At 35.5% G+C, this 22,730-nt stretch overlaps 1 protein-coding gene across 2 annotated transcripts in view; it reads left to right on the top strand.

Annotated features, from left to right (window-relative positions):
- Window positions 1-1,838: 1,838 nt before the first annotated feature.
- Window positions 1,839-22,730, top strand: part of LOC136809031 (ammonium transporter Rh type A-like) — a 48,068-nt gene continuing 27,176 nt past the window's right edge. The window contains exons 1-9 of one of the 2 annotated variants that reach the window (XM_067065606.1): window positions 1,839-2,059; window positions 6,649-6,850; window positions 7,552-7,841; window positions 8,642-8,814; window positions 9,550-9,687; window positions 9,920-10,041; window positions 10,767-10,891; window positions 11,504-11,574; window positions 12,119-12,580. In XM_067065606.1, coding sequence (XP_066921707.1) covers window positions 1,933-2,059; window positions 6,649-6,850; window positions 7,552-7,841; window positions 8,642-8,814; window positions 9,550-9,687; window positions 9,920-10,041; window positions 10,767-10,891; window positions 11,504-11,574; window positions 12,119-12,223 — 1,353 coding nt within the window. In that variant the 5' untranslated portion in view covers window positions 1,839-1,932 and the 3' untranslated portion in view covers window positions 12,224-12,580. Of the gene's footprint in view, window positions 2,060-6,648; window positions 6,851-7,551; window positions 7,842-8,641; window positions 8,815-9,549; window positions 9,688-9,919; window positions 10,042-10,766; window positions 10,892-11,503; window positions 11,575-12,118; window positions 12,581-22,730 lie in introns of those variants that run through there. The other variant, XM_067065605.1, reaches the window with a different exon arrangement.

Below are 22,730 nucleotides of genomic sequence, written 5' to 3'. Positions count from 1 at the left end.
TTGGTCAGAAGGAAGAAAAGAAAAACCTTTTTTTGTTTCAGCATAATATAACAATAAGCAGACACTGTCGTGATATGAAGTATGTGTCTGATATGAAACGAGAACACTTTTGTAAAAATTAAACCTTTAATGAGATTTGTAGCACTTGCCATAATGTCATTTTCAAACGTACGAATATTTTTTAATATACAAGATATAATCTATTATTAAAGATGTCATTAAAATGATATTGAGAAATTTAATAGCATAATCCTGACTTGAATGATCGTTAACTCAAATAGTCATGTTGACAATAGATTGCGAAACTCAATCATAGATTGGTCCAATTTTATGTGAATAAGGCAACATTGTTTTAACGTTCATCTAACCGTTATATTGACGTTATAAACGTTGGTAGGTCAATATATGACGCTATGTATTGTATTTTTTATGTTTTGTTAGTAAATCTATATCTAAAACTTTTTAAAAGAAAAGACTTTTTCCCCTATTTGTCAATTAATGTAATGTAATCTCTTCCTATAAAGTTTCACGTTTGATTAAATCTGGGAGACTGAGTTCCAAAATAGTGATCATTAAACAATGAGCTAATAACATGAGATAGCCAATCAAAAGGAAGGTAGCTATCTGTCAAATATACATTCGAGATAAGGACTTTGGCATATATATCTAGGCGTTTAGTTTCGATTTACCCAAATCTCGTTGTATCGTTATTTGTGAAGACTCTACTTCAAAAAATTCCGAAGAAATTATGGTTGCATTACCGAAGGTCTCGTTCTCGGTTTTTTTATTTTCATTCCAAATTGTTTTGTTGGCGCTATTTGCCAATTATGTTGAATATGATAACGTTGGACAAGCTGTTAATGATAGCTATCCACGTAAGTTGTTTAATTTTCTTTTGCGTTTTCCATATTGAAATCAAAACATTACAATAAGTGGATGAGATGTTATCTAACGTTTCCAGACCATTAAAAGAACGAAAATAACTATTGAAAAGCGACAAAAAGGACGACAAATTTCTAAAGAACGACAAATTTCATATTTCGCCGTCCACAATCCTTACCGAAAATGACTGTACCACCCCTACAGATTCATCCCTCTTTGTTTATCACGGGAATTAGCTGCATGTGGTTTAAAAGAACGGCAAATTACGTATAAGTCTCTATTTGGTGGAAAACATTACATGAACTAACTCTATAGTAGATTCGTGGAACGCAGCCACATATGAGTGGTTTGAAGTTTTTGGGAGGAGTGCAAAACTTATCGTATTACGTACATGCTCTATCCGATAGTATTAATCATTTTCCTTGGTTTCTACTATAAAAAATGTCATTTTTTTCGGATTTTCCCTGTAACACCATTTTTTAGGCCATTAAAAACTTCAACGACCTCAAACAAATGTAAATCCTATCTATTTTTGAACCAATCACATCCGGTTGGGCCCAGCGAAGGATAATATGGATCCTAAAGGATAGCCCCCTACTATTATAAAACAAATGATTTGATTGGGTCACACTGTGTGCATGTGTTCCAAGATTTGTCCAGACTTCACTTTGTTTTTGTCTTGTTTATAAACGTTGGTAGGTCAATATATGACGCTATGTATTGTATTTTTTATGTTTTGTTAGTAAATCTATATCTAAAACTTTTTAAAAGAAAAGACTTTTTCCCCTATTTGTCAATTAATGTAATGTAATCTCTTCCTATAAAGTTTCACGTTTGATTAAATCTGGGAGACTGAGTTCCAAAATAGTGATCATTAAACAATGAGCTAATAACATGAGATAGCCAATCAAAAGGAAGGTAGCTATTTGTCAAATATACATTCGAGATAAGGACTTTGGCATATATATCTAGGCGTTTAGTTTCGATTTACCCAAATCTCGTTGTATCGTTATTTGTGAAGACTCTACTTCAAAAAATTCCGAAGAAATTATGGTTGCATTACCGAAGGTCTCGTTCTCGGTTTTTTTATTTTCATTCCAAATTGTTTTGTTGGCGCTATTTGCCAATTATGTTGAATATGATAACGTTGGACAAGCTGTTAATGATAGCTATCCACGTAAGTTGTTTAATTTTCTTTTGCGTTTTCCATATTGAAATCAAAACATTACATAAAGTGGCATGAGATTGTTCATCTAACGTTTCCAGACCATCTAAAAAGAACGAAAAATAACTATTGAAAAGCGACAAAAAGGACGACAAATTTCTAAAGAACGACAAATTTCATATTTCGCCGTCCACAATCCTTACCGAAAATGACTGTACCACCCCTACAGATTCATCCCTCTTTGTTTATCACGGGAATTAGCTGCATGTGGTTTAAAAGAACGGCAAATTACGTATAAGTCTCTATTTGGTGGAAAACATTACATGAACTAACTCTATAGTAGATTCGTGGAACGCAGCCACATATGAGTGGTTTGAAGTTTTTGGGAGGAGTGCAAAACTTATCGTATTACGTACATGCTCTATCCGATAGTATTAATCATTTTCCTTGGTTTCTACTATAAAAAATGTCATTTTTTTCGGATTTTCCCTGTAACAACCATTTTTTAGGGCCATTAAAAACTTCAACGACCTCAAACAAATGTAAATCCTATCTATTTTTGAACCAATCACATCCGGTTGGGCCCAGCGAAGGATAATATGGATCCTAAAGGATAGCCCCCTACTATTATAAAACAAATGATTTGATTGGGTCACACTGTGTGCATGTGTTCCAAGATTTGTCCAGACTTCACTTTGTTTTGGGACTTTCTTTTTAGTTTTAATTTCCGTACTTAAAATATCAATTCACTCAAATATACCTTAAAAATAGAAATTGTACCGGGGTGTTGCAATAGTACCTAAGAGAAGGAAAGGTACGGGTATTTTTGCCTTTAAGAGTGTCATCACAATCCATCATCATCACCATTCAATGTTATCAAAAAAGTAAAAGTTCTGTAAACCCTGATTAAGATAAGCACTGATACATCTGCTAAAATGCAAGGATATTCTCTCGTGAATTCGAATATGTTTTTCACTTTGACAGTATTTCATTCATTTATTAATATTTAAAGAGGAGCATACATCAGTTAAATAAATAAAAATTTACAACTGCTATCAACGTCACTCCTCTCACCCAAATCGTACACTCGCTTCACATCACACCTCAAGACACACACTCAAGATAAAAATTAGATAAAATGACATAAATACTAAAATAAATACTATTATAAATTGATAAAATCTAAAATCTAATGTTTTCGAAAGATAGAGTTTAGTCTTATGTATCAAAGGATGAGCATCGTGGTCAAAGTGGCCAGAAAGGCTGAGAGACTAGAGGTTTGAGACTAAGACTGAGATGTGATTTTTTTTGAGATGTGAGATTTCGATTGAGCTTTAAAAATGTGTCCGAGAACGATATCTTTTTAAGTACATGGTTAATTGTTTGGGGGGAGTCTTGAAAGATAACATGATTGATATCTGGTAATCTTCCAAAAGTACACACTATGAGCAAACAAGACGACTCATCAGAGTTGAGAATTTCGTATGGTGTTCGATTATTCATAGGTAAAAATAATCGTATTAAACAAACGGGGAGTACTAGGTTTGGAAACCCGGGTCGGATTTGAAAAAAACTGGCTTTACAGAGAAGTTAGAGACTAGGGTAGATAAAAATCAGAACGTTAGCGTCATCACATACCTGGCAGTTATTTACGTCTAAGTTTTTTTTAGAGGGTTACGTAAAGTCTGTGCATGGATCCGAAATCCTCAATGTTCAATTGACGCCTACGCACACCAGAGATTTTCCATTAGGCCCGATTTTTAACTTTAATCTTGAACGACCTCATGGGGCCACTGGTGATCCTGGGGGCAAGATTGCTGGTATACCTCCGGATAGGCCCCGTTGGTCAGCGCAATCTCTCCTCCAGGACAACTAGTAACCACATGAATGCATTTTTATATTTTTAAGAAAAAAGAAAACTTGTAGATATATCTAGAGGACAAATTTTCATTATTTATACCACATTGTTTTGGTGATTAAAGAGATTGAAATAAAAAAATAAAATAAAAATTATACTATAAATGTTACGTCATCATCAGTAAAAAGTAACAATCCTACTTTTTTCCAGTTTTTTCGATCTCTTTTATAATAATCAACTTTGGTGGGCATTTAATTTTGTTGATGCCTGGAAAAATAAATATTACAGGAGTTTAATTCGGCCATTGAGGACAAAATATTGCTGTTAGATAAAAGATAACTGTTTTTAAGATCGAAAAGGCACAAATTTGGAAGATACATGAAATATTTTGTGGAAATTATAAGTTTGGATTTCAGGTAAATTCTGTTTTTGCATAAATATTTCTTCCTGAAAGCTGAAATTTTGTTCATTGAAACGTGAGCCCGGAGGCCCGGACGTAAGTTATAGATTTTAAAGAACTTATGATTGACTTTAATCGATTTTAAGCAGGTCGATCACTTTTTATTACCTCCGGGGATTTCTTATAAACCAGAATCGCCCACTTGATTTTTTTTAATCGATGACCAATCAATTGGTTCCGATAATCGATAGGTAATGAAGCCTGGTGTAGCACCATGTCAATATCACTTTCTCTAGAAGCTTCTAACACCGTGTTATATCACTTTCGTTTTCTAAATTTTGTTCCACACCGCGAAATAATCGTAATACTTTCGCTATGTGAAAGAACAATTTGAGCCTCAGATTTCGAGGTTACTAAGAAAGTTTAAATTTTAGCAGATTTAAAAAGAAATCCTACCGGGTCTGTGAGAAGGAGGTGTTCTCGTAAATTTAATTTGGTCTAATATTTAAGTCAAATATTAAAGCCTTAAAATTTCAAAAAATCGGTAACAGCTAGTAAGGCTGAGCTAAAATTTACTGGTTCTTATAAAAGAGGGTAAATTACTATAAAAAAGGATGTTTTACTTTGTCTGTTTTAACGAACTTTTTTTGCTCAGCATATCTACAAATAAGGCTATAACAATGCATTGCAAGAGATCTTGATAACTCGATTAACAACAACATCTTCACGCATACCTCTGAAATATTATGAAATCATATTATAAACCTTGATTAGATCAGACCTCGTAATTAGATTTTTAAGTAACATTTAAAAGTTAATAAAAAATGACTTAGTAGTACTTAATAGTATGATACCGATAGAGTGGGTGTTTGATCTGTCATTCCAAATTATGAAAGATTGGTCATAGGCTTTTGACGGAGAGTGGCCGAGAAATAGTGTCGATTTTCGTTAGGGCCTCTACTGGTCTTGTTCTACCAGCCTAATCCAGGAATGATTTGTACAACAATGAACACCCTCGACTCCAGGCCTTACCTGACCCCCTTACGCTATACATGATATGCACCACTGGTGAGTCTTCTGAAAACTTTTAAAATTTTCCACCCAATACGTCAACTTAAACAATAGAAAAAGTGACGTATTGGGTGGAACAAAAACAGAAAAGTCGCATAATTTCGTGAAGTCATTGCAGTGGTGCGTATCATGAATTGATAATTCTGATCTACGCATTGACGGGGGATATAAATGATCCCTTCAGTTTTACAGCACTGGCCTCTTTACGTCGCAGAATCGTTTAACGGCCCTGGCTCGCGAGGGTGCAACAATAGCGAGTTTATGTATTCGAGATAAATCGAGGGGGACGGTATAAAGCAAAGCTGACATGGGGTCGAAATCGCCGTCCACTTTGCTCGACGACGGTAAAAACACCAAGATACCGTCGTCTGTTTAGATGGGCAAAGGCGATATAGAGCCGTCAACCATCAACTATCGACTTTGTTTTGTATCGTCGCCCTCGATATCCTCCGATACATAAACTTGGTAATGCGTTCACGTAGGAACACTGAACAATAGATGTACCGTTACAGAACTCTTGAATCAGAGCACAGCATCCTATTCCCTCACGTGGTATAAAATAAGTGAATATATATCCGGTTGACACGCAAGGTAAATTGACATACCATACGTCCATTTTCCAAGCTTCCCAAAGTGCACTGTAAGGGTCGAAATCAGCAAAGATGAGAAAAATTGCACGCTAAGGATGTAAAAATTTCGAAAATCTGACCATATTTTGCCTGAAAATGCTCAAAAAATTTCAAGAAAATGCATCGTAAGGGTTGATTTTTCACTCAAATGTGATCAAATTTTTAAAATTTTCTCTGCACTGTAAAGGTCCGATTTCAAAGGTCTAATTTTGGGTCGCACATATGGTCGTTTTTAATCGAGTGCCCCCTCTTCTTCTTCAGTATTGTCTCAAACATCAAACTCGAACCCATTCTCCTTTAGTTTGTTCTTTTAAGGATTCTGATAGCAATCATGAAAAAGATTGTCTATCACACCCCCAATCACTAAAAACTAAAAATGGTGCAAGCAGGCGCAAGTGGCTCTGGATGCGAGATTGATGAAACATTCAAAAAAGGAAGAGTTCTAGTTGAAGGAAAAAAGTTGAAAAATTTTTAAAGGCCCAGCATTATATTTAAAAATTCTTTCTTTTGCAAATTTTCCAATTAGGTAGGGGTCTAACTGGGGCTGTAACAAAGGGGTGTCATTTATATGTCCAGACACTATTCAGATTTAGAAATCATAAAGCAAACCGCTTCCCGAAAACATTTTTTATTTCTTACACAGAATTTCAAGATGTGCATGTTATGATGTTTTTTGGAATCGGCTTTCTGATGACGTTCTTGAAGCGATATGGATTCGGTTCAATCACCTATAACTTCTTGATTGGTGCTGTGGTTATCCAATGGGCGACGCTTGTCAACGCTTGGTGCCACCAAAGTATTAAGAAAGCAGACGATCCAACCACTGTCAAAATTAACCTAGTCACGTGAGATTTTACTTTAAACTTCTTTTCCACACATGGCAAAAATCTGATTATTTAGTTTGCACTATTCTATGTATGCACGTATCTCAGTCTTTAAAAATTGGATTTGCCACCGCAGTCAGAGGTGACCCAAGATTCCTCTTTCGATAGATATCCACCTATCGAAATATAGGTTGGGGAGGGCGCCACTCTTTCTCCATAGATTTTACTCTAATTTACCATTGGTCCTTCTCTTCTTAATTACTGAGCATCAAGCAGAGAGGTATCGAGTATCATTTTCTACTGAGTATGAAGTCTTTGGTATGACCCGGCCGAGGATCAAACCCATGACTTTGTGCACCGTAGCCAAACACAATAAGAGGTCCTGATCTGTGCTCTGTTTAAGCCAACACGTGGTTCAAATCTGACCCAGACATATAAGGCCCTAAATGATTGGATGTATAATGTGCTGAAATTTCGCCATTTTCTTTGATTCAACTTCCTGAGAAATATTCCAGTGATTGTTCTGAGGTGTTTCTCTAAAGATAGCGAAGGTTCTTGCAAATCAGATTCGTCGGCGGATACGGACGGAAAATAGCTGAGAGTTAAGCTGAGAGACTTTCGTTCTCTTTCCGTTTAAGATGGAACCTTAGTTCAGGAAATGGAATCTTAGGTGAAAAAAAGCGGAAGGGAGGAACTAATGTTTTACCATTTTTCAAGCACAGTTTGATGACATCAGATTTCACTTCCGCAGTTGTTCTCATTTCTTATGGAGCTGTTCTCGGTAAAATATCACGTTTCCAGATCCTTGTCATGGCTATTCTGGAATGTGTTGTGTTTGCAGTCAGTGAATCGGTTATCATGAAATATCTTGGAATCTCCGATATTGGTGGATCTATTGTTATTCACCTGTTTGCTGCATACTTTGGTATCGCTGTGTCAACGGTTATTGGACATCCAACAGTCAATGCTAAAGAAAGCTCCGACAGAACAAGTGATCTCTTCTCTATGGCAGGTATAAAATAATTTTTTGTATCATTTTCTTTTAATTATTTGAAAAAATGCTTCTTTACGAAGAAGACAAAGAATCGTTTAATGGTGACCATGGGGCCAAGGGGGTACTAGGGTCGGCGGATAAGGGGTATGTCCAAAAACCGACCCTTAGAGAGGCTGATTCTTGCTGAAAAGGTGACCCTTGGAGAGACTATTTTGAAAAATTATCTTCAATTTTTGAAAAAAGTTTTACCCTCAATGAGACTTTTTTACAATTTTTCACTTGAAATCATAAAAATTTCCTAAAATCCTGAATTTTCCGACCCTTACAGAGACTAATTTAAAACTTTCTGATTTTTCCGACCCTTAGAGAGACTTTGAAGGGTGAAAAACCAACCCCTTCCAATTTTGCCTAAGTATCCCCCCCCGGGCTATGGGGTGGATTTCCCGATCCTTGACAGCTGCCATAAAAAATCATGGGAAAAGCCTCGGGAAAAGTTCTGTCACAAAAAATAGCACAATGATTTAGTTTTCACTGTGATTTTTTTATACTGAAATTGATACAACTGTATAAGGAAATTAGTAGATTCTTTTAAAGGTTTGCTTGTATTGCAGCTCTGACCGATAAGTAGGATCCGATGGTAGCCACATGAAACTTTGATCCAATGGTATTTATCACAGAAAAATAAAACGTTATCTGCTGGACTTGGATATGATAGGACTATCGAGATTTTGAGGTTCTTGACGCGGGAAGACGTGTGGAATAGCTATAAAAACGTTTGCTTGAGTGAAAACTTTCACCATTTTTTCACTTTTCTACAGGAACGATCTTCTTATGGGTTTATTGGCCTTCATTCAATAGTGGCTTACTTAGTGGGAAAGACCATGAAGCTCAAACACGTGCGATCATCAATACCTACTTTTCTCTTGCCGCTTGTGTAGTAACAACTATGGTCATATCTCCTATGCTTGATAAGCGTTTTAAAGTTAGCATGGTAAGTGAAAGCAAGGAACAATACGTAAAATACAAATCCCGGAGTCTAAGTCATTTTCAGTGGAATCTGAGTGCGAAAAATGGAATCTTTCTCACAGCCCCGGTGGAACTTTTTTTCCTCAGTGGGTATAAAAATTCCTATTGAAATCCTAATGGAGAAATTCTATTGTTCCAAGGTTAAAAACTCTAGTGGGGATGGTTTTGTATTGCAATTTTTAAACATGAAATTTCAAGTGGGGATGAAATCAAAGTCGATTTCCCAATGGGGCCGAAATTGAAGGGTATTTTCCAACCGGGAACGAAATCTTTGCTTCATTTTCCAGTGAGGCTAGGGTCTGTGACACAAGGGTGTCTTATGAGAAAGGAAAGTATTTCAGCAAAGGCATTGCTTGATTACTACGAAAATAAACTCTTAATCTTGTAATGGGTATCAAGGATTAGTTTAAAATCGTGTTAGAGTACTACACTGTAATCAACTTTTCGAATTTGACCTTAAGCTGTCACAGATGTTTTCTAGATTCCTTGACATGACAAAAACACTCATAGCCAGTTGGTCAGTAATTGAAAATAAATACATAAATTCCTGTTATGAATTCAGTGCTTTTGTCAAGTATAACGTTTACCCCAATTGTCCATATATTTTGTAAAATGTCCCGTGGTAACTTTTACAGTAATGACGCTTTTGGAAACTCAGTTTTTTGCAAACTTTAAAAAGTTTCAAAATCATACTTTTTAGGTGCACATTCAAAATGCAACATTAGCTGGCGGCGTTGCTGTGGGAGCAGTTGCCGATCTTCACATTCAGCCATGGGGCGCCATTTTGATCGGAATGATTGCTTCTGTTTGTAGTGTGCTTGGTTACTCCTATTTGACGGTAAGTTGGCGTTTACGTCATACGCCCTATTAAATGATTTTTGCTCAGCGGTACAAAAAACAACTGAAAGTTTGCTTCTCCTGATTTTTACTCATTTTTGAGCTCCAAGCTAAAAAGATACACAATATCAGCCATCAACGACTTTTTACTAGTTACGCCCTACGCCCGTATTATTTTTTGGTAAGTGGTACAAGAAAATAAGACTGAACATGGGCTTCTCCTAATTTTTCAGCCATTTTTGAGCTCAAAGCTAAAGATACATGATACGTGTGGCATCCACAACCTTCACGGAATACCCGGATTTTTGTCGGCAATTTTCTCTGCTATCGCTGCACCTGCTATTGGAGAAAAAGGGTAAGCAGCAAAACTCATTGCAAATTCAAAATATCGGATTGGATGATGGATTAGTATTCTTGACAAATTTTCTTGGTGATTTAGAAAATTTAATGAATTACCATATCCATGTAGTACCTTTTCAGAAAGAAGTTACTTAAAGACTGTTCGAGTAGACTGAGACAGACGTTTCATATTACGCAAGTTATTTTTTGCCGATAGGGAGGGGCGAGGTGAAAAGAACTTAATACCAATTGGGGCCGAAAAATCGTCAGTTGTCATAACGGTAGTGATTTTAAATTGTATTACTCTTTGAGCCCGAAAATCCAATGAGGAGTTTCAATATTATAGTGTGTTTTTCAGTAAGGACTGGATTGAGAGTACATTAATTTTCGAATAAAAATTACCTTAAAAGTGAAAAATATTCTTTAAATCCGCTAAAGACGGTTGCTCTTCGACTTTAAAAACACATTAAAGGATAATATTATGCCGGAAATTCGATATTTATTGCAATTTCAAGGTTTTATAGATTCTCAATATTTTTGAGAACTTTTCGCGAGCATAAACTTTCGCGAATTGCCCTGTTGAGAATCTTTAAAGACATTTTCTTTTGCGAAAAAGGCCAAAATTCACGAAAATTGCCACCAAAGTTTCTGCTCGCGAAAGTTTGTACACCTAAAGTAGTTGAGTAAATGGGTGTTCTAAGGAAGAGGAGTTACGAAAAGTTAACCATTTATTTTCATTAGCCGTCAATATTACACAAACACGAAAGATGGATCAGACGAATGGTCATTGAAGAAGCAAGGTGGATATCAAATTGCTGCTGCATTTGTCTCTTTTGCTTTTGCCGTGATTGGAGGAATTATTACAGGTATATTTAATTATAATTCACAGTTCCAAAACTTAGTAAAGCTCTTTGATAAACTTTCTAGATAGACAAACAGTGGACACTCTCTAATTCGACTCTCTACTAATCGATACGCTCATAGATTTATAATAGAGCCCCGTATCGATTAGTAGAGAGTCGAATTATGCTACCTAAGTCACGTGACATTACAATATAATTTCAGCGCTTGACCAACCCGCGAAGCTGGGTTTTCGAAAACAATAGCAGCAATATTCTTTGCGATATTCACTTTTTTTTGCTTGGAAGAGTTTAAAGCAGTCCACCTAGCCCTTCGGGCTTTATAAATCAATGGATACGCTCCATTATTCGATATGCTCCCCATTATTTGATGAAAATCCGATTCCCCTTAAAAAACGAATGAAAGAGCGTCAATTATATGTATAAAAAATACAAATTCTTTTTTGTCACAAGACTCTGAGTATCATGTTTCTACAATCATCAGTTGTGAAAATAGTGAATTGAAAAATTTCGGTATAGTATTTTGATACCATTTGATAACATTTGCTACTCAACTTTCACTGATTTCAACCTATTATTCTTCTGTTTTACTTTACCACACTCATTTCCACTCTTCAGGTTTTATCATGAAGCATTTGGATGGAACCGAAAGTCAAAATGATTTCTTTGATGATAACTATGAATTTCTGGTAAGCTGGTTGTTTTATATAAAAATAAACGTTTTCTCAAGGTAAGATTCAGAGGATAAGAGATATAGTAGGGGGGTAAGCCTGGGGTTCCGTGACATCTTTTTTACGACCTAGCCATTTTTAGTCTATTCCAAAGAACAGTATATTACAAGATATTTCTGAGAGGGAGGACTCAGATTAGGCCCGGGAAAACTTTTTGTGACGATAATAGTGACGCCATGGGCAAAACTGCAAGGGAAAAAAAGGGGTAGAGAAATAGCTTATTTTCAAGAGTCAAAATAAACGAAAGTTAAAAAACATACTAGGGTTACTACCCCTCCCATTTGCTTTCGTCTACAAAAAGAAATCGACAAAGTTGGATGAAATATCTTTTGATATAAAAATGTAAGAATACAGAACATTGTGAAAGAGATTATAATAATACTGTACAGATGAGATCGTTCTAACAAAGACTCTCAACTCTTCATTTTATCTCAAGGAAGTTTGAAAATTCTTTTTGAGAAGTTAGAGGTACGAGTTCTATGATATTTCCGTTCTATTCCAGACCCCTGAAGAAGAAGAAGGCGTAGAAAAGAATCACAACAGCACCGCCCTGCAGAACGTCTTCTTCAATGACCCGCCCAAGGAAGAAGGCATTATTTCATCTTAGGACTGATGGATGGTAGATGATCAAATGAGTGTACACGCTTTTTTTTTTTTTTTTTAAGAAACACACTTTTAAGAAACATGAGGCTCAGAATGCCTAAAAACTAAGCCCATACCCTGAGTATTAGAGGTTAAGTTTTCAAAGAAAATAGTAACCTCTGAAGACAAATAATAGAAATTTTATCGCGCATGTGTCAATCTAATCACTGTAGAAAAAATCAAAGATGAAGAGCAAATATTACCATATTAATGTCTAGCAGACTGTATCAGTATGCAGTTTACTATTTACGAATTCCCCAGAAACCTCCAAGTGTAGTTGAAATGAGTTTATCTCGAAAGAAATCTTTTACATGATCCCCAAATGTATAACAGTAATTACTAAACTTTTAATTATGGAAATGTCACTTTAATTGAATCGAAATAATAGACAGACTTTATGTTATGATTCTCTATCACTGACTCTTTTTACAAAGCATTGATGACTTTTTGTAAGCTGTGTTTTCAACGACGGGAATAAAAATATCGACTATGACGCTCATCCAAGATCTTGGATGGTCGTCATGGTGACTTTTGTCTTCGCTGATTGCGCGATGAATAGAATCTCGATTCGTCGGCACAGCGTAAATATATGATTTTGAGCTGCGCTTTTCACGGTACTAAGCCCACTGTGTGAAAAAATTGATAAAAAGATTGATACCTATCATGCTTAGCAAAATGAACCTAGACGGGCTTTCAAGAAATTTTAAAAGCAAGAAAAAGTCTTCAAAACAGAAAATCAAATCTCGACGAGATAAACATAAGAACACTTTTTTACTTGTTTTGATAAAAATTTCAGACGCCAAGCTTTTTCATTAGTTTCCCTGTCAAACTACCCCCCCCCCGTACGAATTGTGTCTCAATTTCTCTGCCTCTTATCCTTATAATAAAGGTTCAAGACTACCAGTGGATACCCCTTAAAACCCACAATAAAAAGTGGTACCCTCTATCTCATTGTTTAGTTGGAGTGTAAGGCTGAAACTTTTTGTGTTGAAAGTACGTTGTCTATGATTGTCTTCCCTAGCAGTGATGTTTTGTAGAAAACAGTTTTCAGTTTTTCACGAGGAAGTGAAAAAGTGCAGTTTTAGCTATTTACCCCTTAAAACCTACAAAATGGTTTTTTCTCGAATAACTTTTTACAAAAAAGTTCTTTTGACCTCAAATTTTGAACAGTAATTCACTGTAAAGTTACTAATGTTATGAATATACCATTAGTACCTAAATGATCTCAAAAAAATATGTGTTTAAAATCAAAATACCCCTTAAAACCTACAAAAATTAAGGCTAAAAACCACAAAGTCCGACCCTTGCTAACGGGATACTCAAGCTGATGGATACAAATTTGGTGTTGCTGTCGTGATTCAATGGTTCAAAGACTTGCTAGAAAATTCATTCCCACAACAATATTTTCATTTTTCAGGATTTCATGCCCATAATGCAATTGTGTGTGGTTTTTTTTTCGTTAAAAACGGCTACGAAAGGCCAAAACCTTCATTCGCTTCATTTTTGACCTATGGTTCTAATGTTTTTCTAAATCTCCATCAAATTTGTGACATTTTGGTATGCAACATGACCAGGTTTTGAGAAAGTCGATTTTCAGATTTTATTGATCATCACCATAAAAGTGCTTTAAAGTAGAATTTTAAGGGCCTGTCATTTTCGTTGGGGTCTATTCACGAAGATGAAAATGATTTTTTCATACCTACCATAAGTATAGGTATCTAAAAAGTATAGGTTTTATGACCTTAATTTCAATTGTGTAATTTCTAGGTCCAAAAAACTTAAAAAAGGGATTTTTGATAAAATTTTGAATAACTTCGAATTTTAAGATACTTTAGCATCTTTAAAATCCTTAAAATTTGGTATTTTATGAAAGAACATTTATAAAAGTGAAACATACCACATAAAATTAAATCTGGTAGTTATGAAAGCCAAAAATGCAACATTGTGGGTTTTAAGGGGTATGTGGTTTTAAGGGGTATCCACTGGTACCTAAAAAAACAATTTCCAAAAAATCTTCCTAGTTCATTTTTTAATTTTACGAGGCCCATAGATATTTTTTTTCAACTCTTTCTATCTTATTACATGGAAATAATTAGACGTGTAATTAACAAGAATTAAGAATTTTCGTGTTAAATAAAACCCCTTTTAATTAAAACCAGCCGTGGTGTCCTTGAAAAAGCAAGTGAGATTCGTGTTCATTTTTTGCGTGTTAATTTCAAGGCCGTTAACTATGTGTCTACTTATTTTCGTGTAATAAGTTATATTGAGCTCTTTAACAATTTTATCTTTGAAAACTCTCATTGTTAACTGTATATGTCAATTTTTTACTGCTTGTAAATAGACCAACTTTTTTCGAATGTGAAGAATACATGAACCGATAAAATTTTTAAACCGTTTCTCATTTCATATTATTGAGAAGGAATTATTTGGTCAGTGAAACTATAATTTACATCCATTCCAAAAAAATATGCTATAAATATTATTACAAAACAATTTGAAAATAAGGGCTGTGCCGAGAGGCGGGCTATCCAGGTCAACTATAGGTCAAAATCCAACTAATGCAAGGGTAAAAAAATCAGAAAACATGATTATAGTCTCCTTATGAAAAAGCTATCGTCTCCCTTTCCATTTTAATTTTAGTGATATCCAGTGAACTTGTGTAGCCCAAAACGTCTCAAATTAACCCATGAACTAATATGCTCTTGTGTGCTTAATTGTAGGGGGGAGTCATTTAGCAGTTTTTGGAAAAAAATCACCCCCATATCACTTTATCATGACCCACCCCCTGCTTATTCCACCCCCCCCCCTCTCCCGTACAATTAAGCACACAAGAGTAGGCATTTCCGGAGGAGCTAAAATTAAGTGTATTTATTTACATTTTCGGAGAACATTATGCGAGAGGCGGAAGGCGTTTTTAGAGTTTTTCGTGTTCGGCATTTCGGGCGTTATTTAGGTTGGCGTTTTTAGGGTTCCGCATTTTATCAATTTTGAAGCGTGGGCTTAAGATGGTAGATTTTTGCATTCCTCTTCACACGTCGTTCAAAGCTTCTAGAGTCGCTTGCAACTTTACAAGAGTAATGTTAAGAAAACTCAAAAATATCATGGCTCCTCAAAAGACATCCAACAAAAAGAAGAGTTCATCAACGATCACGAGAAGACCAAAGAGGAATAATCAGGAGATTTCAGTGCAACCAGAAGTAGACAACATAAGAACAGAGTCGGATGAGGAAAACCAATTTATTCCAATCAGAATCGATAGAGGTAATCGCCAATTTAGACCTATTAGAGAAGAGGAGGAACAGCAGGAGAATTTTCAAGGCCAGCAGGGTGATCCACGACAGATACAAAATGATTTCGATCCTATTGCCTTTCAGGATAACCTTATGAACTTTTTACAACGAAGGTTCGATCAATCAGACGAAAAAAGGGAGAAGGATAATGTATTTATTAAGTCTCAAATGAAAACTATTCAAAATAAAAGCTCTCGTGATTTTAAATCAATATCTAATAAATTACAATATAGTTTTACTCAGGATTTGTACGAGTTGAATATTGAGGCTAAAGTTCTTTGGAGGCCAACAATAAAGATAAACTGGCATCAGTATTAGACAAGATGGAGAAGGAATTGTTGAAGCGCCAGAAAATCATTTGTTTGGCTGATCGCTCGGTAGCTGGTTGGGATTCTGTCCAAGAATATTTGCCCAATGATTTGTTCGAGGATGGAGATGATGATAGGTGGAGGAAAGCTGAGGGTAGAGCCATCTCGAGTTTGAAACGAAAGCACCAACAGGACCCTTCCAACAATGTGGTCCCAAACAAGAAATTCATGTCCCCCCAGTATAACCATGCAGTACAGAATTATCAGTCTAGACCACAGCTTCCAATACAACACGTGGTTCCACAACAGCAGCAAGTGTTTATACCTCTACACCAACGGCCCTTTCTATGGCAAGGTGCCAGTGGAGAAGGCACAGCAACCAACCATCTCCAACCGTTTTCGCAACCACGAAGGTATCCAGTACCACTCAACGCTTGTTTCGTGTGTGGAGAGACCGGCCATTGGAAACACCAGTGTCCTAAAAGATAAACAATGGGATAATGGTAAGAGTGATAATTGTATTTCTCAAAATAAACAAAGGGTAAAAGGAAGTTTAAAAAGGCACCTTCAATTCTGGAGGAAAAATTTAGAAGCTAATTTACACATTTTGGAGGTTATCGAGCACGGTTACAGAATTCCCTTTAGGTATAATCCACCACCTTTTGAGCTTAAGAATAACAAATCAGCTTTACGAAACAAAAAGTTTGTCGAAGAGACCCTAGAAGGCTTGTTAAGAGAGGGAAAGATTTTCGTCCAGAGGCCGTTTGCCACCAACCCTTTATCAGTAGCGGAGGATCCAAGTGGGAAGAAAAGATTGATATTAGATGTAAGTTTTTTAAATCAATTTTTGTGGAAAGAAAAGATAAAATTCGACGATTGGAAAGTATTCGAAGATTTTATTCATTCAGATGAAGAGGCGTATTTATTCAAGTTTGATTTAAAAAGTGGGTATCATCATGTTGACATACACAGCGACCACCAAAAGTATTTAGGTTTTTCTTGGAATTTTGGGAAAGGTCCAAAGAGATATTTTTTGTATTCTGTTTTGCCTTTTGGTTTGAGTTCGGGGCCTCTAATTTTTACTAAAAGAGTAAGGGTTCTAATAAAATTTTGGAGATCTCACGGGATAAGGATAGCCTGTTTTTTAGACGATGCTTTGTCAGTAGAATATTTGAGGGAAAAAGCTAAAGAAAATTCACTTTTCGTTAAAGATTCCTTAGATCAATCAGGTTTTGTAATCAATGAGGAGAAGTCCCAATGGGATCCAGTCACAAAAATTCAATGGTTGGGCATTCAGGTAGATTTCGAAAACAAAACTTACTCTATTTCGGAGAAGCGCATTACTTCGTTATTGAAGTCACTTGAAAATATTTTTGATCATCCAACACGCACTTCTGCAAGACAGCTCTCTTGTGTGGCAGGTAAAATTGTCTCTATGAAATTTGTTTTAGGAAATGTAATTCGATTAAAAACTCGTCTAATTTACAAATTAATTGAATCCAGGGTCTCCTGGGATAAGAAAATAAATGTGACCTTTTTTCATGACGTTTTGAGAGAATTATTGTTTTGGAAGTTTAATCTACGTGAGTTGAATAACAAATCAATAAGAAAATATGAAATTCCAGATTTAAAAGTTTTTTCAGATGCAAGTGCCACGGGAATTGGTGCAATTCTTGATAAAAATGTATGTTATAGAAACTTGAAGCGGTTAGAAATAGAAGAAAGTTCTACCTTTAGAGAATTATTGGCTATTAAATATGCAATAGATTCTTTTGACGAAATGTTAGATAGTAAAACGATTTTATGGCACACAGACAATATAAGCACAGCGATCATTATTAGGGTAGGTAGCAATAAAGATTTGTTGCAAGGTTTAGCGAACAATATATATTTATCTTGTAAGAAAAAGGATGTAAAATTAACTGTCACATGGATTTCTAGAGACAAAAATGGACAAGCTGACAAGGTAAGCAAAACAACAGATTACGACGATTGGTTTGTGAAATCTTCTTTTGTGCACAGTTTGGAAACAAAGTGGGGCAAGTTTAGTATAGATTTATTTGCAGATAGTAATAACACAAAATGTGAACGCTTTTGCTCAAGGTATTTTTCTCCAGGGAGTTTCAAGGTAGATGCCTTTTCGTTCGATTGGTCGGGAGAATTTTGCTATATGGTGCCTCCCCCCTATTTGATTCCCAAAACAATTAAACATTTCCTAGCGTCTCAAGGTAAGACAAAAGGTGTTTTCATTGTCCCCTTCTGGCCTTCTGCAGTATTTTGGCCTTACTTAATTAAAGAAGAGGGGGTATTTAAAGATTTTGTTAAGGAAGCTATCTTTTACAAAGATTCTAGAGTTTTTATCTCGCAAGGGGAATATAAAGGTTCAATTTTGGGAGATTCTGATCTTGTTATACCGGTTTACGTTTTAATGATTGAAAATCACTTTGTTTAGGTCTGATTGCAAGCGGTATGAAAAGGTATTTCAAAGTTTACGATCCAAAATTGGACTCTTTAGTAAATTCGGTACCAGCAGTTTTAAAACATGCAAGATCAGAAAGCACAAATAAAAAGTACGAAGGATATTTCAAAAAATGGATTAACTGGTGTAAACAATTTCGGGAGATCAGTCCCATGCCCACGAAAGAACAATATGTCGTTTTGTTTATAGTTTCATGCGTACAACAAGATAAATCTTTTTCTGTAATAGAGTCTACAATCATGGCAATAAAATATTTTCATGCGATTTCGGGCCATCAATTTGTCCAGACATCGATTTTGAAATACGCTCTAGAGGCAGCAAAAAGATTGGTTGGGAAGGAAGCATAAAGAAAAAGGAACCGATTACAGTAGACATGCTAAAATTGATGATTAAAACATTATCGGCCAGGAAAGACAGTTTAAAGGCTCTGCGATTAATTACAATTTTAATAGTATCATTTACTGGGTTTTTGAGATTTTCGGAATGTCAGAACTTGAGAAGATCGGATATGAAGTTTTTTACGACTCACGCCATGATTTTTATCGAGAAAAGTAAGACGGACGTTTACAGACATGGCCATTGGTTGTGCCTCGCTAGGTTAAAATCACATTTTTGTCCAGTGAGAGCATTAGAGTTGTACTGTACGAAGATAAAAGAAAATTCTAACTCTAACAACTTTATTTTCAGAGCATTAACAACAAAACATAAACTTCGAAAGGCTAACAAAGCAGTGTCGTATTCAACAATTCGTAACGAATTTAAAGCTATCGTAAATGTGTTGGGTTTTGATAAAAGGTTGTACGGTTTGCACAGTTTAAGATCAGGTGGTGTTTCCACAGCCGCAGATCTGGGCGTGAAAGACAGATTATTAATGAAACATGGAAGATGGAAATCTCATAACGTTAAAAACAGGTATATATCCGAAAGTATTAAAAGTTTATTATACGTATCTAGGAGTTTAGGTTTATGAATGTTTAAGTAACTTTTTTAATAAAGACTCACGATAATTGTCTCATGCTCTTAGTCTACAGGCTTTGGTACGGCTCCTACTACATGGGTACATGAAAGATATCAATCTGTCTCGAAATCGAGATTTCTAGTTGTTCTTTTTTGTTTTGTGTCTCAGGCCTATAATTTCGGAGAATTAGTAAATAAATGAATTTATTTTCGGTTCGCAGATAAGAAAATAAGTGTATTTATTTACATTTTCGGAGAACATTATGCGAGAGGCGGAAGGCGTTTTTAGAGTTTTTCGTGTTCGGCATTTCGGGCGTTATTTAGGTTGGCGTTTTTAGGGTTCCGCATTTTATCAATTTTGAAGCGTGGGCTTAAGATGGTAGATTTTTGCATTCCTCTTCACACATCGTTCAAAGCTTCTAGAGTCGCTTGCAACTTTACTAGCAACACGTCACAAAAGTTTTTAGCGTTGAACGTTTTTTAGCTTTTTTGTATGTATAGATATTGACTAGTGTTTTGTATAATTATTATTATGTTTTATGTATTAACATAGAATTTACAGATTCAAAAATTTTCTACCTGAACTTTAAGTACCCTTTCAAAAAGAAAGATTTGATACGACAGCTTCAAACAGCAGTTTTACATGTGGGTGTTGTGTTTTTCGGTATGTACAATATCTATGTTCGATGTCAAGTTTCAACAAGGGGTTTTTTAAGTATAGATTGTTTTTCCAGAGTGTTATATGTTTATTCGCGTTTAAGTTTTCGTGTTTCATGTATATAAGTTTACAAAGTTTTCAGCTCTTCTTTTCGATCCCCCACGGTTTCTCTCTAGCAGTTCCATTAGGATTTTTATTTTCATTAGGATGTATATTTTATGTTTTTCGATTCTAGGCTTTGGTACGGCTCCTACTACATGAAAGATATCAATCTGTCTCGAAATCGAGATTTCTAGTTGTTCTTTTTTGTTTTGTGTCTCAGGCCTATAATTTCGGAGAATTAGTAAATAAATGAATTTTTTTTCGGTTCGCAGATAAGAAAATAAAACTAAATAAACAATACGCATTATCCAAAAAGATATTAAACCTATCTACAATAAGAATGAATAATATTAAAACCGATTTGGTTGGTATATGTTCGGAAAGTTTGTCTCCAATGGATTCACTGATTGGTTATAATAGAGTTGGACATATATTTATTTGCTCAGGAGGAACATTTCATTCTTATAAAAAAAAACGTGGTAGATTGAATAATATTCAATATTCATAGAACTTGATCTATATTTTTTTGGGGGGAGGGGAGTAATGGGGCCAAGTAATTTGGACAAAGCGTTCGTTAGTAATTTTGTTAATGTCCCAATATCCCTTCCACAAGAAGCGACATGATGCACGAGACGGATGACGTGTTAAAAAGCATTGGCGGCGGGGACAAGGTCCGCCAAATGTGCACCCGATTCTACGCCCACGCTTTCGAAGACCAAACACTATCGAAGTTCATGTTCGAAAAATATTGCGCAGCTGCTCATCGACAACGTTTGGCGGATTGGTGGTGAAGACACGAACGAATGGGTGGTGAAGGAACACCTTGGGTTGACTCAGGACGGTCCGGATTACGCCAATATTCACATTTTCGGGCGTGGAATTCTTCGAAACGCCCTGAAGAGGAACGCGGGATGCGATTCAAGTTGGACGATTGTCGAATATGGATGAGGCTAATGTTTTGGTCTATGCGGGTAGTCGGGCTAGATAAACATCCCTCTTTCGTGCACTGGTTTTCTGCGGCTATTGAACGTTTCATTGGAATCTACGAACGAAGTGCACCTCCTTATACCAAAAGAGATTTAAGATGCTGGTCGGAGAGCAAGAAAAATATTGATAAATATATTTCGGGCGAGTTTTTGATGAAGGATATCGTGGGAAAGGACGTTAATCGGGTCTAATTAATTGGAAATCATCAGCACTGGTACTACAAAGGACGTTCGTTGATCGACTGCAACGTTCTGTTTCCCTGATTCGTTGATCGGAGAACACAAAACGATTGATTTATGATGGGTTTCTCCTACGAAGATATTTGACTACATGTTTTTTTTTCAAGTGTATGCCCCTTGGTCAGACTCGAGTATGCTTAAGCTTTCAAAGCATCCAGACAGAGAATATGCTTATTATATGCTTAAGAATTATTATGCTTTTGATTCACCCAACCAAATTTTTTAGTAAAATCTTTAAAATTTTGTTAATATTCGATTCAAAAAGCATTTAAATTTTTGAGCAGTGGAATGTGGCTAGCCGCGGAATGTATTTTTTTACTTGACCACTTGCAAACCTTTTTGAATAGAAAGAGATTTGCTACTTGAAAAATATTTCAGGCTAGCGTATATGCTTATGTTATGCTTAGTTAGGAAATCTGCAAACCTGAGCCTTCATATGCTTATAAGCGTTATGCTTATAAAAAAAAACATGTATTAGATTTGACTATTATTTGACTTAGACTATTCATGAACATGACAAAGGGTTGGACGAACTCAATGAAAGATATCTTTGTTAAAGGGACCCTAATTTGGACAATTTTCTCCCGTTTTGTTATCTCGACAATGTTGAGTAATCTGTCAAAGTTGATCACTCCATAGACGGGTAGCTGTAATTAATAAAGATTTATTGTTACATTTGTAATTAGTTTTAGTTCATACTGAAAATTGAAAATACACAACACCAATAGCGCTTCGTCGTGCAAACGTCATGATTATTACTTCTCTCATTTGACCGAAATTCAATCCCACAATCCTTTTTGTCTTAATTCAAAAGTCGTGAAGGTTATTACTTTTTCTTTGTAATTGAGTGTAATTTGCGTGCAAGCGTAGTAAACGCAAAGGGTGATGGGATTGAATTTCAGTCAAACATAAAAATCAATGTCTATTTTTAGATTCGCGACGGTATGCTATTCATCTTCAATCATTGGAGTGGGGACACTTAGTATTAGCCTATTTCATAGGATTCGTGTATCTGCTACATGCTCTTTTCTATTCAATTTACAGGGAAAAAATGCACAAATCTGTGCAGATTTCCCTTCAATAAAAAAGTTGAGAAAAACTAACTTTTGTAATCATCCTAAATGACTTGGGAATTTAAGAACTTGTTTTCTATTGTCGATATTTTTGTTAAATTTACATCTCAATTCGCAAAAGAGTTATTTACAATAAAAATTTGATTACTGCAGTGACGTAGAAAAAAATCATATACTGAAAACACGAATCGTTTGAAATAGGCTAATGGAAAGGGATTTCACCCTTGTTTGTATGAACCCTCCAAATACAAGTAGTCAAGCACCAGAGGACAAAAAAGTTCATATATTATCTTCATCATTTTTGGAGCTACCTGGAGGTCCTAAAATAATATTAACCTGTGTTTGTTCGTTCGTTTGTTTGTTAGTTATTAGATTTCTC

The sequence above is a fragment of the Clytia hemisphaerica genome, unplaced genomic scaffold (assembly GCF_902728285.1).
Source record: "Clytia hemisphaerica strain Z4C2 unplaced genomic scaffold, Clytia hemisphaerica genome assembly, whole genome shotgun sequence".
Classification (NCBI taxonomy): domain Eukaryota; kingdom Metazoa; phylum Cnidaria; class Hydrozoa; order Leptothecata; family Clytiidae; genus Clytia; species Clytia hemisphaerica.
The sequence above is the reverse complement of the archived record's forward strand: the minus strand, read 5'-3'. Positions and strand labels throughout refer to the sequence as shown.